General features: G+C 50.9%; 4 protein-coding genes across 4 annotated transcripts; 2 read left to right on the top strand and 2 right to left on the bottom strand.

Annotated features, from left to right (window-relative positions):
* Nucleotides 1–607: 607 nt before the first annotated feature.
* CGCS363_v005926 (uncharacterized protein) lies at nt 608–1857 on the top strand (the record flags this gene model as incomplete). The annotated part of the gene is made up of 5 exons (XM_036637775.1): nt 608–644; nt 729–783; nt 842–1351; nt 1408–1740; nt 1794–1857. 5 exons carry the CDS (start codon nt 608–610, stop codon nt 1855–1857), a joined length of 999 nt encoding a protein of 332 aa, XP_036495489.1.
* A 259-nt stretch (nt 1858–2116) lies between these two features.
* AGP2-4 (General amino acid permease AGP2) lies at nt 2117–3832 on the bottom strand (the record flags this gene model as incomplete). Its single annotated transcript, XM_036637774.1, has 1 exon — nt 2117–3832. One exon carries the CDS (start codon nt 3830–3832, stop codon nt 2117–2119), a length of 1716 nt encoding a protein of 571 aa, XP_036495490.1.
* Nucleotides 3833–8874: 5042 nt separating this feature from the next.
* Nucleotides 8875–9911, bottom strand: lxr1-1 (NADP-dependent mannitol dehydrogenase; the record flags this gene model as incomplete). Its single annotated transcript, XM_036637773.1, has 4 exons — nt 8875–9082; nt 9137–9460; nt 9514–9591; nt 9655–9911. The coding sequence occupies 4 exons, from the start codon at nt 9909–9911 to the stop codon at nt 8875–8877; spliced, it is 867 nt and encodes a 288-aa protein (XP_036496476.1).
* A 676-nt stretch (nt 9912–10587) lies between these two features.
* Nucleotides 10588–12922, top strand: DAS (Dihydroxyacetone synthase; the record flags this gene model as incomplete). Its single annotated transcript, XM_036637772.1, has 3 exons — nt 10588–10945; nt 11005–12155; nt 12221–12922. 3 exons carry the CDS (start codon nt 10588–10590, stop codon nt 12920–12922), a joined length of 2211 nt encoding a protein of 736 aa, XP_036495492.1.
* Nucleotides 12923–13622: the final 700 nt, after the last annotated feature.

The raw sequence follows: 13622 nt of genomic DNA, 5'->3' as shown, positions 1-13622 counted from the left end.
TCGGAAAAGGTAGGAGATGATTTAAACAGTGATTTAGGGAATGATCTGAACAATGAACACACTTGGGCAACATCTCGTACTTATAGAATCCATTTCCGTTCTAGATCTGATAAACCAGCTAATACTTGTCACAATTCTCGTCCAGAAGCCGCAGTGGTTGAAATGGAGAACATAACTCGTGTAATCGAGATTTCCCTTTTCGGACAAGACGATTCCAGAGCGCGGGTTGGATTGAAGGATTCTGACTAAACTGGTTGGCTTAGACTGTCCAGCCTTCCTTGTGAATGGAGACGGTGTCGCGGATCGTAGTATCAGCTTCGTCTGATCCATTTGGGGGAGCTAACCATAAGAGGAAACTCTGATATTCTCATCGCGCTAGATGAAACAATGAAAGCTGCTTGATTTTCGGCTGAACTGCCGAAGCCACCCACAGACTCCAACCCTTGAATTTGGGTAGCTTCTACCCCTTGCTTACACGGTGTTCCTCACACGGACGTAGTTCAGGGCATATTTATCCCTCTGTCCCGCGGATGCTGTAGAAGCTTGCCACACTGTACGTTTGATTTCTCACAACACGAAGCGACCAGACCTCCCAAAAGATCGAACCATGAGCAGCAAAATCTTCAAAATCTTCAATCCGGGAGGTTAGTGCCAAATTTGCGCGAGTGCTATCTGGACTCGCGAACATCTAGCCCCTAGCTTCAACTCAATTAACGTACCTTTTGCAGCCCCAAAGGAAGACCCCGTACAAAAACGTCGAGCACAACTTCGGCGTGCTCAGAAGTACGATAACCAATATCTCTAGCGAGATCACGAAGTGAAATGCTGAATGAACCTGCAGATCGTATCGTGATCGGAAGGAAATCTATACAAAGTCATTGGAAAAGGAAGTCGCACAGACAAAAACTCGAGAAGCCGAACTTACTCGTCAATGCGAGCAATATTGTGTTACAATTCGACAACTCACGCAGATGTTACGGCATCATGGAGTCGATCTTCCCAACGACTTGGAGCTTGATCCTACCTACGGCCAATATCTCTCGCATACTCCGCTGCTCAATCAGCTCTCTCCACCATGGACACCAGAGGAGTCAATCTCCCCACAGCCGGCGCAGAACGACACGGAAGTTTTACAGGCGATGGATGCTCATCGATCTCCAATTCAATTCTTGTCAAGCGAAGAAAGCCAAGCCAGTGCAGTCCAAGGCCCGCCCGTCTCGCACGTCAACGAATGGCCTTCATGGAAGATGTCCTTTAAGGATGTTACGAGCGAACCTTCACCACTTGTGCCTCCTGCCTCTCGTTTATGTGGGCTTGACCACACATTGATTGGAATGGACTTTGTCCTGACGTAAGATTTCAGAGTTTTCGTTCGGGGTTGAGTTCGTGACTGATCTTTCACCTCAGCATCGAGAATCCTTGTCTCGGGCACCTTCATGGCGATCTAGGGAATGCACATAAGCCGACAGGTCACGCTTTGACAACTTCGGCACAGCTATTTTCCATCACAGGCATGTCGGCGGAGATTTCCAATCACATGGGTTTACCGCCCTACGAAAAAGCCCCAAAAGAGCTTCTCAATCGTTTATTGGATCTATCGTCATCGCTATGCCCGGAAGACGAAATCACGCCGACTCAAGCTTGGGAATACATCCGTGCTCAGACGAATTTCGGTGGTCTCGAACTGTACAAATTCCAGGCTCTCGCTGGGAAACTACGAGAGGCAGTGAAATGCCACGGGTATTTTGGTTCTGCTGCATGCCGCCAAATCATGATGCTGACTGTGGTGACAGTTTTGGAGCGGTTATCGATCGAGCGCTCTTCGAAAGTTTAGTGCACAATGTGTTCATCAAGTAATATTGATGCAGCTGGATAAAGCGGCTCACCTGCCACTTGTTCCAACGTGGATACACCATACACGAGCGAGAGAACCGTCTGCCGTTTCTTGGCAGACACAATCATCGGGAGACATCAAATGTGCATTGCACAGCTTGAATAAATGGACGCAAGGCACTTTGAAAGCGTTGTCATAGAAGAATTAGATTTGGTACTTTTATTCATGTCGGTGTCCTCATCGTCTCTTCCATCCACCACAGTAATGGTGTTGTCAGATTACTCATGCGACCATATCTGATTCATGCTTATTCTTCTTCCCAAATAGCTTGCGAATACTACCCCGGAATGAGCTTGGTGGGTCGGTAAACTGTGCCTCGTATGCGTCAATGATAGGCTTATCCCAGATAAGATCTGCCTCGGCAGCAGGAACAAAGCGTGTCCTCTTGTACAGCTTCCAAGCCGAGAAAGTGACGATGCCCACGAAGATCATCGTGTAGTAAGAGAAGAAGGTCAGGGTATCCCAATGGCCCGGTAGGAAGGTAGCGTAGCCGAAGCAGGTGACCATGAATGTCATCCACACGATTCCAATGTAGGCGCAGTAAGGCTGGAAGTACCCATAGTATGGCAGATTTCTCCGGATGATGCCTTGGGCATTGCAGGCTCTGTAGAAGAACACATAAACTACGCAAATGATGACATAGTTGAGAAGCTGCGCGGCCTGCGTCAAACTTTGCAACATTGTCACGACCTTTGCCGTGTTGTTTGAAACCTGCAAGAATGACAACAATGGGAATAGCATGACCAGCGCGAAAGCCCAGATGGGAATGCCATTCTTGAGACACTTCTTGAAGATGGGCGGTGCCTGGCCATCGAGGGCAAGACCGTAGAGACTGCGCATAGCGCAGTAGGTGTAGGCATTGCCGGCGCTGAATATACTTGTGCAAAGAAGGGCGTTGATGATATGAGGAAGGACGTCAATGCCCATGTTCTTCAGAGCAATGACGTAGGGCGAGCCATCTGCGGTTCCGGCGCCAGCGTTTTCGAGCTTTGGGTCGTTGTAGGGCACAACAATGCCAATGGCGATGGCGCTGCCGATGAAGAAAATACCGAAACGCCAGTATACCGTCTTGAAACCTTGCTTCAGGTAGATACGAGGCCTCTGGGCCTCGCCAGCCACCATGGAAATGTATTCGGGGCCGACGACCGTAAATCCAGCGGAGAAGATGGAGGCTAGCAGGCCTTGGAAACGGCCAAGATCGCCGGTATTGATGTACTCAGCGAAAGCTCCCGGGTTCTTCCAAGTCCTGAAGCCATAGGCATCGTGTTGAGGGTTACCGCCGACCATGGTTATGAAGGTGAAGGAGAACGCCATTGCAATGAGCAAAAGCTTACCGCTAGCCAGCCAAAATTCTGCTTCGCCGAAGTACTTAACAGCAACGACATTTAGCAGTCCGTAGAGGACGATGCAAGCAACGCAGACTGCAGCTGCAGGAATGTCGTCACGCCAGAAGGTTAGAATCAAGTTGAGCGCGGAGATCTCGAACGGGATGAGGAATGCTTCATAAAGGAAGAAGTTCCAACCCGCCATGAAACCGAGGGCTTCGTCCACCCACTTGCCGGCATACCGAATAAACGATCCAGTGATTGGCATGTAAACACACATCTCGGCCATACAGTTGTTGACAAGGCCGACCATGACAGAATGAAGCGTGTAGCCGATGAGCAGGCTGGCCGGGCCTCCGCGCTGTAGGCCGGTACCAATGCTAACGAATAGAGCAGTACCAATCGAGCCACCAATAGCGATAAGCTGAATGTGTCGGTTCGTCAAGTGTCGCTGGAGCTGGTCGACATTCTGGCTGCTGACATGAACCTCTCCGCTCTGGCGGAAGGAGTTGGAGATCGAACCGCGCTTCTCGTTGGGTGCGCTGTCGTCGCTTCGTGTGTTGGTCCGGTTTAGAGCGCTAATGGCGCCTTTGTCCTCGCTTGCTGCCGCCATGATGGGCGCAAGAGAGATTCGAACCGTCGAGGCAGTGTTATGGGGCAGAAGAAGATGTGTGAAGTCAGGACATGTGGCTCGAGGAAGGTAATGCGATGTAAGCAGGAGTCCAATTGGCGCAGACGCAGTGTGGTTGAAGCTCGGAGGGTTGAAGGGAATTAGGGATGGCAAGATATAAGAACACCGCAGATAAAACAGGGAGATAGCAGGGAAAGCAAGAGTAACCAGGCACGGGGGATACACGGCGAGACGGTCGGAACGGGGAGGGCCCTCAACGGCCAACGGGGGCTCCAGTCTCCAGCATACGGTCCCGCGCGGTGGTCCACTCGTTCGGTCCACTCAGGGTCCCTCGAGCACCTTTGGTGAAGCGAGATGGCCAACCAGAAGGCACGCAAACACGAGCACGCAGGGAACAGGTATGTAGTGTACTGACAATCTTGCAACATGGCACTTCACATACGCTGCCCGGCGCTGTTGCAATGTACTTCTACGGACACCCAGCCCTTTCAGCCAGCGGGGACAGTGAGCTAAGCTGGGAATAGCTTGATAACACGGGCATGGATGGGTAGCGAGCGTCGGGGGTTGACAAGGACACGGAAGGAGGGATGAGGGACGAGGGATGATGGGTCGCATTTAGCTGCGCCATTGGCGAAAGCGCGGGCAGGCGGAATATGCCAAGTCCAGCTTGTAATGGACCGCTCTGAATACGCAGGCACAATTCCAACCATTAAAGATATGTGGGCTGAGGTGCCTTTGACCCTGTACCCGATTCATTCGCACCAACCCGTTTCTCTTCACCCTGTAGACTGGAGTGCGCCGTAGAGTTTCACCTACCCCACACCACATCGTCATCTTCCAGGGTTGCCTGGCGTTTCCAACAGGCGCTACAAGCGACGTGATTGCACAATCTCAGGTCTGGAGTCGGCGGTGTCATTTGCCGTTGCGACCATTGGACTTTGCTCCATTTGGCTGGCGGGCTTCTCCAGGCTTCACGTGTGGCAGGTACTAAAGCGAATAGCCGTCGGGTAGTAATACTGAGTTCGCCCGCTTGTTTCATGCGAGGTATCAGCGGGGCCCTAAATAGCCAGTGAAAGTTGATCGCCTTTGGGAATCTCCCATTCAGATCTAGTTGTGAGTATCGACAATGCGATGTTGAACGTTGGCAAGAAGCCCAATCGCGGTATCTGGTGTAGATGTCATGAACTACACAGCCACTGTGCCTCCAAATAGGTGCCGCATCACAGTTCGTTGGACCGGACTAACGCGCGGGCAGACGGGATGACCTGCTCAACGCGCCAACATTCATGAATAGGTCTCGACTGCGCGACTTTCTACACGAGCCACCGGATTGGATGACACGCACGGGGGTGGAGGCAGAGCTGATGAACCTCTACTGATCCCATGTTTAGGGATGGTGTGGCGATGTCTGAGCGGTGTGCTACCGGTCGCAACCCGCTGATAATGGATGAAGGTACAAACTCTGCGTCTGTATCCGCAGAATCGAGGGAAGTGCATTTGTTGGCATTGAACTCGGCATCCCGCTGCCTAGTCCTCGTTTGCAGCGACTGGTCGTAGAGGTATCCCATCAAAATATGTTGCAATCCTCGCCTGCCTGTCTGCAGCCTTGCTCACGCCGAGATCCATGCCGTGCTGCCGTAAGTGGGGGACCGCCGTCTCCATAGTGTGTGTGTATGTGGCCAACCAACCAGCCTGAAATTGTACTCCACAAAGACTGCTTTCAGCTCTCGAGGGTTGGCGAGGAATTGGCGAAAAAAAAAACAAAGATAAGATAGCATGTCAAGAGTAGACGCGTGTAGTCTGATAGTCGTCTCCGAAGTTGAGATAAAGATGAGGCTAGGATCGCCTGAAAGCCCGAGATAAGTGCGAGCTTCTGTAGTTCTAACAGCCGACGAGCATGCGTTATTCGATGAGCTGGTGAGTACATGCATTGCGGCTCGGAGCACATGGCAGCGCCTCCCGAAGCCGAAACGATGAATACAGGCGCCTTACCCTTCTAGGTACATGCAGGCGCCGTGTCGGACTAACAATCCGAGTGATTCTTTCCGGCCCATGATGCCGCGGTATCTCTTTTCCTATTCTTGTCGATAATTCCCTGAACTTCCAACTTCCCAAAACAAATACACCTCATGGATGGAGCATCGACACCACAAGTCCTGATTCCTCCCTGTAATCTAGTGCGACGAGTGCTGCCACTCCTTGTCTTGCCTGTGTGTGCAGATAGGGTGACTCCGTTGGCCCCCTGCACTTCGGATTGGCCCTTGATGACGGCAGTAGCTAGCGAGGCAGCTCAAGGCGGACCAAGACCCCAGACAGGTGCTGTCTCTCCGGCGAGACAGTCAATTACCTCCAAAGCCTCGTTCAGCTGCGGCGCAATCAAAGTCACGCGACGTACATGCGATGATGGTCTTGGGTCGCCACCCGCAGCGAAGGAATGAGGCAGTGAAACCTGTGCGCCAGCGCGGCGACCGTATGCACTGAGAATCATTGATACGGAATGCCTGTTATGGAATCTGCCTCACGCGAAGATTGGGAGCTGTCCGTCCCGTAAGAAACTGCCTGTGTAGACCGCGCACCTAGAAGAAGCCGCTGGCAAACAGGAACAATGCATCGTTTCAACGTCCTCACCCCTGACCTCCACCCCCGCTAACCCTCTTCTCATAACTGTGCCTCCACCTGTCGATGCTGAGCGTGGAGCTGAAAACGTGGGAAGGGGTGGGGAAGCCGGATGTAGAGTACAAACATGCTGACCAGCCTGGCTACAACATGCACTAGCGCAGCACAATAGTCTGGGGAAATCTATCAATGACGTCGGTAGTCAAGGAGCAGCTGGTTTATTTTACGTAAAGAATCAATATCTTCGTTGTTCTGGAGAGTAGCATGCAAAAGTTGAAGAATGCACATCTGGGAATGGTCCAGGCCCAAATTTGGGGAACATTATCAGTTGTGGGGCCGTCCGAAGTCTCTTTTGCTGCCGTGCGCCAAAGGTCGGCTTTCACGGCGTGCTATGCCGACCGATCTGACAGCTGCCTTCCTGATTAAAGAGTCACGTGGTCGGAGTACGGAGCCAAGTCCGACAGTAAACAGCCCTCCAGGCGCTGTCAAGGAAGCTTGATGATAGTAGCTAAAGTATGGATGCTACGGATAATTCACTTGGGCAACAGCACATCAGTTCTCACACCGGACTCTGACACAGCCCGGCCGGTCTATGTTCCAGGAAATCTGGGGTTTATCACAACAACACGTCCAATCGGACATGGCATATTCCAAATACGCTGACGACGGAAGCGGTCCCTGTCCGACTGCCCTGGTCATCCTTCGCTTGTTAAGGGGCCTTCATGATACTAACAAAAAGCTATCTTGTGCATGACTGGTGACTTAAAGCCTAAGCATCGGAGATGGCTCGTTGATTTCTCGTCTTTGCTGCCACACACTAATCATACGGAGTTGCAAAGACCGAGCCGATGACTTGCACACCACCACTTGGTATCACCGTGACTCGGCAACATCATGACCCACCAAAACTGTTCGAAGCTAAACGTAGGAGACCGTCGGCAACCTGCCATTGCCAACATTCTTTGGGTTCCAGGCTGGCTTCTCGGTTTGGCCGCCAACCCCTAGCGCGGCCAAGCCTGGTTGAATCAAGTGTTGTTCTCCAGCCCCTGGCTGCATTCCGGCAGACCCGAGTGGACATCGCACTTCTAATCAGGGCGCGGGCGATTATTTTTCACTTCTTAGCTATCGTCGACGAAGTCTGATCCATCTATTCAAAGGCGGGGCCACACGTCTCCGAGACTGTAAGCCGGACCGAGACCATGACCGGCAAGCAGAAGACGCAAAAAAGCAGAGATAATCTCCAAAACCCTCGTCCTGAGTTAGAGCGGTGAAGTGACGACGTGGTCTTTTAGCTAGTTTGGCATGGTTGTGTAGGCCACGCCCTTCGCATGAAGCGAAGAAGGGAAGATCTCAGCCGACATTGTCTGTAGAACCGGCCCCCAATCCAAGAAGGAGGAGATAATCATGAGTTTAGCAATGCAGCGTAGATAATGAAGAACTTCACAGCAAAGGTTCATTCCAAACCTCAAGAAGTTAGTAACGCAACGGAAACTGATTTATCAGGATTGTCTGACCTCATACGGTGTTAGGTTTTCATCCTCCCACAAGGGGTTTTACCTATTGGTGATACTTCAATGAACAGCCGGGCGCGTAATAACGAGACTAGTTTTCCTGTGCTCAGCTCTTTCCTGGTAGGATGAAGCCTTGTTCTCTGAATTGAAGCCCCTCCAAGGTCAATCTATGCCTGTGGAATTACTGAGCCGGCGACGAGAGATGAGTCGGCAGCTGTAAGCCTGGTCCAAAGACGTGTGTATAAGCAGAGCCATGACCGTAGAGAATAGGCGCCTGCTATCTATGGTAGGTAAAATCAGTACTAGAGGGTGCGGGAAAATGTGGGAGAAATGTTTTGGAGTAGGTTGAAGTTAAGAAAGGGGTCCACAGCTTTTAACATGATTGCGTTCGAAAGGTCAGTTCCGCATACGAGCAGGAGGTGCCGAGCACCTTTTGTTTCAACAACGGTCGGGAATTGAAGCAAAGGCATGTCGATTTGGCAATAATGAAGTTCAAGACAAAGGCGGATTCCGTTTACGCCAGTATTCATGTCGGCAGCATAGAGTCGCAATTTTTAGCACAGCTGAATCGCACCAATTATTCCAATCTCGACAGCCAATTCAACTCAGTGAAATAAGTGAACGAGGCCTTGGCGCAGCACGCAAAACGGCTGAATACTTGACACAAGAGATGGATAATGTGCGGGATGCCATTGTTTCGGTCGCTGCGCATCCCATGAACTACTACCGAGATGTCAAAACAGGCACTTTAACATAAATGAAAATAAGTAGATCAGTTTTGGGCCTGTCATCTCACCAAAAAAAAAAAAAAGGGACACATGGCAATTGATCTGAACTTGGTACGAAGCTGAGATGCTGATCGTTGATGCCATCTTGGCCCATATTATTAACTCTACTCTACATCAGCCTGCCAGCATGGATGCCTCCGGTTATCAAAATATCATCTGAGGTGTGATAGGCGCTCGCGTTTGACAGCAGGTACACCACAGGAACCTTTAGATCAGTGCGATCACCCATTCGCCGCATGGGTGGCTCTGTGTTCATGATTTCTCCAAGATGGGGATAACGATTACACAAGTCCAGCGTCATGTCAGTCGCCATGTATCTATGCACCATGTTAGTGTTAACTTCTGAAAACTCAGACTAATATATAACAGACCCTGGAGAGATGCTGTTGACACGGATGCCGCTCGCAGCAAGCTCGACACCGAGAGCTTTGGCCAAGGCAACCACTGCACCCTTACTGCAGCAGTAGTCACTGGTTGTCTGGCCTTTGCTAGCGACATACGCAGCAATTGATGCTATCATGACGATGGAGCCTCCACGGGGGTTGAAATCAGTTGGCTCTTGGCTAGCCATCTGTGCAGCTGCTAGCTGCGCGGCATAGTAAGTGCCGAGGACATTGATGTTCATGCATTTGGCCACGGACTCGGGGCTTCTTTGCAAGAATGGCTCGTCGGGACAAATGCCAGCGGCAGTGACACTGCGATGCGTTAGACCCAGAGAAGCTCAAATATTGGACCAAGGATGACTCACAGCCCATCGATTCGACCGAAGTCTTTGACAATATTGCTGAATGTCTCTTTCAAAATATCGTAATTTGTGACGTCGCTCCTTATGGTGGCGAGGCCTAGTCAGCCACGTAAATTTGCGCCACAAGTCGCAAATGATGCCTACCTGTAGTACTTGATCTTGACTTCGTGCTCTTGCTCAATTCGATAAAAGTGATCATGGGGCTCTTGGGCTGCATCAAGAATGGCGATGTTACCTCCTACTTCGGCGACTGCTAACGCAAACGCTAGCCCGAGTCCGCGAGCGCCGCCTGTGATTACAACGGTTCGCCCTTTGAGAGACAGAAGATCGTGCACCGAGTTGCTCAAGTACCGGTTGACATCCGCCTTAGGCTGAGGCGCATTAACGATGCTAGAAGCCATATTCTAGTATCGGGAGAGAAGTTATACAAGTTGGTTGCGAGGTCGAGACAACGGGTCGAAGTCGATGTTGGCTTCTGAGTCAAGAGGAATGCTGCGACTATGTAGGAGAGAACACGTAGATTAAGTTTTCATTTCAATCTTAATGGAAGGATCAGTTTAAGAGCTCAAACCATGTGCTTGAAGATTGGGCTGACATGGCACTCTCCGGACCCGAATCCCGCAATCATTTTCACAAGACATATGATCAATTCCATCCGGCATTATTGAGCCGTTCTGTGATCGGAAGTGCAATGATTGGCATCAAATAAAACTGGGATCATGCAGAGTAATAGCGCTTGATCCGATTTCCGCATGGAAATTCTTCATTCCAGGTTGTGGCCGGACATTGAGTCCCGATGCTCACAGCCACGGATTTGATGGCCGAGCGCCCCACAAAAGCCGGGTGCCGGCCGAGGACTAGCCATCATCAACCCGACAAACGGGAAGCACCTCGGCGGCAAAATGGGGTGATGACATTGACTATAACAAAGCCTCAAAGACAATTGACTGCCACACGCGCAGCTCTGTTTGTCGAAAATCTTCCCTTCACTGGTTGAACGAGAATAACACCTCACCGCGTCGCCATTTCAGTTCAATCGAGGTAGATATCGCGCAACATTGTACAACACGCCCAAATATGCCTCCATCAGAGAATCAGTGCAGCTTTCACATCGAGAGTGTCTCCTCAGGCTCAGGGCAGCAACCATTCCTTAACGGAGACAAACCAAGCTTTGTGCCACCGCCACCTGCCCTCGGCCTCAACGGACATATCGATGGCCAATTGAAAGGCTGGAGAGAGACTTTGAACGACGACGACTTTGCCGTGCTTGCTCTGCGAAACTTGATCTTCGATATCTGCAATCAAAATGGAGGCGGCCACGGGGGATCAGCCATTGGTATGGCGGCCATCGGGCTAGCCCTGTACAAACATGTCATGCGTTACAACCCCAACAACCCCAGCTGGTTTGACAGAGACCGATTTGTGCTTTCAAACGGTAAGGAATTGGAATTATTTGGCGTCTATAGCTGTACTGGAGCTGACAAAACAGTCAAGGCCACACCGCCATGTTTCTTTATGCACTCAATTATTTGGTTGGATATGACAACTTTTCCATGAACGAGATCAGAGGATATGGAAGTGCCAAAACAAACGGCTACAAGACAATTTGCCACGCGCACCCTGAAATCGAAGTTCCTGGAGTGGAAGTCACGACAGGCCCCTTGGGCCAAGGCATCGCCAATGCTGTCGGCCTCGCCATCGCATCTAAACATCTCGCGGCGCGCTACAATCAACCAGGACTTGATGTCGTGCAATCGAGAATATACTGCATGACTGGTGACGGGTGCCTCATGGAGGGGGTTGCTCTCGAGGCTATCTCCCTCGCTGGTAGTATGCAGCTCGACAACTTGGTACTGATTTACGACAATAACCAAGTAACCTGCGACGGACCGCTTGACTGGATCAACACTGAGGATGTCAATGCAAAGATGCGCGCCTCGGGATGGCATGTTTTGGAGATCGCCGATGGCAACCACGATGTTAGTGCAGTGGTCTCAGCGCTCAGATTCGCAAAGTCGTTGAAAGGCAAGCCCGTCTTTATCAACATACGGACAGTCATCGGCCTGGGTACCAATGTCGCTGGTACTTTCAAGGCTCATCATGGTGCATTTGATGCCGAAAGTGTGGCCTTGTCGAAGCGCTTAGCTGGACAAGACCCAACAGCTACGCATCAAGTCCCACAACCGTCTCTGGACTACTTTCGCGAGCGAAAGACGCGCAGAAAGGAGCTTGAAGAAGAGTGGAACAGCATGTTACAGAAGTATGCATCGGCGTACCCGGAGAAGTCATTGGAGTTCCATGGAGCCAGAAATGGCGACCGCGGGACTGAAGCACCTCAAATGCTCAGTGAAATCGAGGCAGGCCAATTCGAGGGGCTAGCAACTCGTGAGGTCAACGGTGTTCTTCTGGAAAAGCTCTGGAAATCCTGCCCGACTTTATTTGGCGGGGGCGCCGATCTCGTCAACTCAAACAAGGTCCCTTACCTCGAAGCCGATGTATGCCACCCGTCTGTCAGCTATGCAGGGCGTTACATTCGATACGGAATTCGCGAGCATGCAATGGCAGCAATCTCCAACGGACTGGCTGCATATGGGCCTGGCACGCTTTTGCCAATTACTGCAACATTCTTCATGTTTTATCTCTATGTAAGCTCCTGACTGTCCTTTCGTTATTTCTTCGACATGGTGAAGAGCTGACACAACATCGCCAGGCCGCACCTGGCGTCCGCATGGGGGCCTTGAGCCATTTACCGGTCATTCACATCGCCACTCACGATTCATTCGCCGAGGGACAAAACGGCCCAACCCATCAACCAGTTGAGATCGATTCCTTGTATCGCGCGATGCCTAATCTTGCGTACATCAGGCCTTGCGATGCGGAGGAAACAATCGGGTCTTGGATGCTCGCATTGAACAACCGCGAGGGCCCAACGATGTTATCCCTAGGAAGAGATCCGACTGGCGTAGTGCCGTCGACTGATCGATTTAAGGTCGCGAAAGGGGCATATGTCATCGAAGATGTGGCTGGAGCCAAGCTCACTCTGGCCAGTTGCGGTACAAATCTCCATTATGCCGTCGAGGCCGCGAAAACGCTATCTACTTGTGGCGTTCCAACTCGTGTTGTCAGCTGTCCCAGCTTCACCCACTTTGATCAACAGAGTAAGCAGTATCGCCGCAGCGTTTTCCCTACGGACGGTACTCCGATTGTGAGTGTGGAAGAATACGTTGCAACGACATGGGCAAGATACGTCACAGCGAGTATCAGCATGGTTTCTTACGGGTACTCCGCCTCTAACCCCAGCAACTATGACCGTTTCGAACTGGATTCCAAGGGCATTGTGAAGCGTGTGCGAAGATACTTGGATGATCTGGGGGAGGAAAATGCGAGAATGGCAGGATGGAGACAAATCTGAAGTAGACAAATGTAGTTGAACTTGTACCGTTTTTCAATAGAGGTACATAAACCCGCGGTTACGATTAGGCCTTCAAAATCAAACTTTCATGACACATGAACTATCAAGATGGAACGTATCTGGTTCTGCAAAGAAGACTGCAATCACGTATTTTCTGACAAGCAATAACACAACACGGGAAACAGAGATAGCATATTAAATCTATGGTGAAAATCCATCGGTAAGACAATCTCATCATTCTACATTGTTCATTGAAGATGTAACCAAAGCCAAAGATCATCGTGCAAACTACGATTTGACGAGGAGTGTGCCAAAAGATGCATCAGACGTGGGGTCCAGAAGTAGCGGGAGGTGATTCGCTGGGCTACGTTTTCTTGCGGCTCAATAAGATCAACTTGTCCAAGATCCACCATGCGAGTGACGTGAGTCTCGGAGCTAGGATTGCGTACGTTGTGGGGCTTGTCCAGACACTGTCGGTCGGATTTCATGGAGGCACCGCTGTCGGAACGAGAATTCCGAACCATCAGAACCTGTAGGCATGTGACGGAAATCGAAAGTAATGCCTGTAATACCCCTTCTGGCCAGGATCGTAGATTTTGGTGGAATTCTGATCACGATAGACACCGCCATCAGCACAACTTCGAAATTTGATTCCCGAGGCGGCGACGCAATGATTCGGCAGCCAATTTCGCCGGCTCTG

This window comes from Colletotrichum siamense (assembly GCF_013390195.1).
Source record: "Colletotrichum siamense strain Cg363 chromosome Unknown KSG_Cg363_contig04, whole genome shotgun sequence".
Taxonomy (NCBI): Eukaryota; Fungi; Ascomycota; class Sordariomycetes; order Glomerellales; family Glomerellaceae; genus Colletotrichum; species Colletotrichum siamense.
This window is presented reverse-complemented; position numbering and strand designations above follow the sequence as displayed.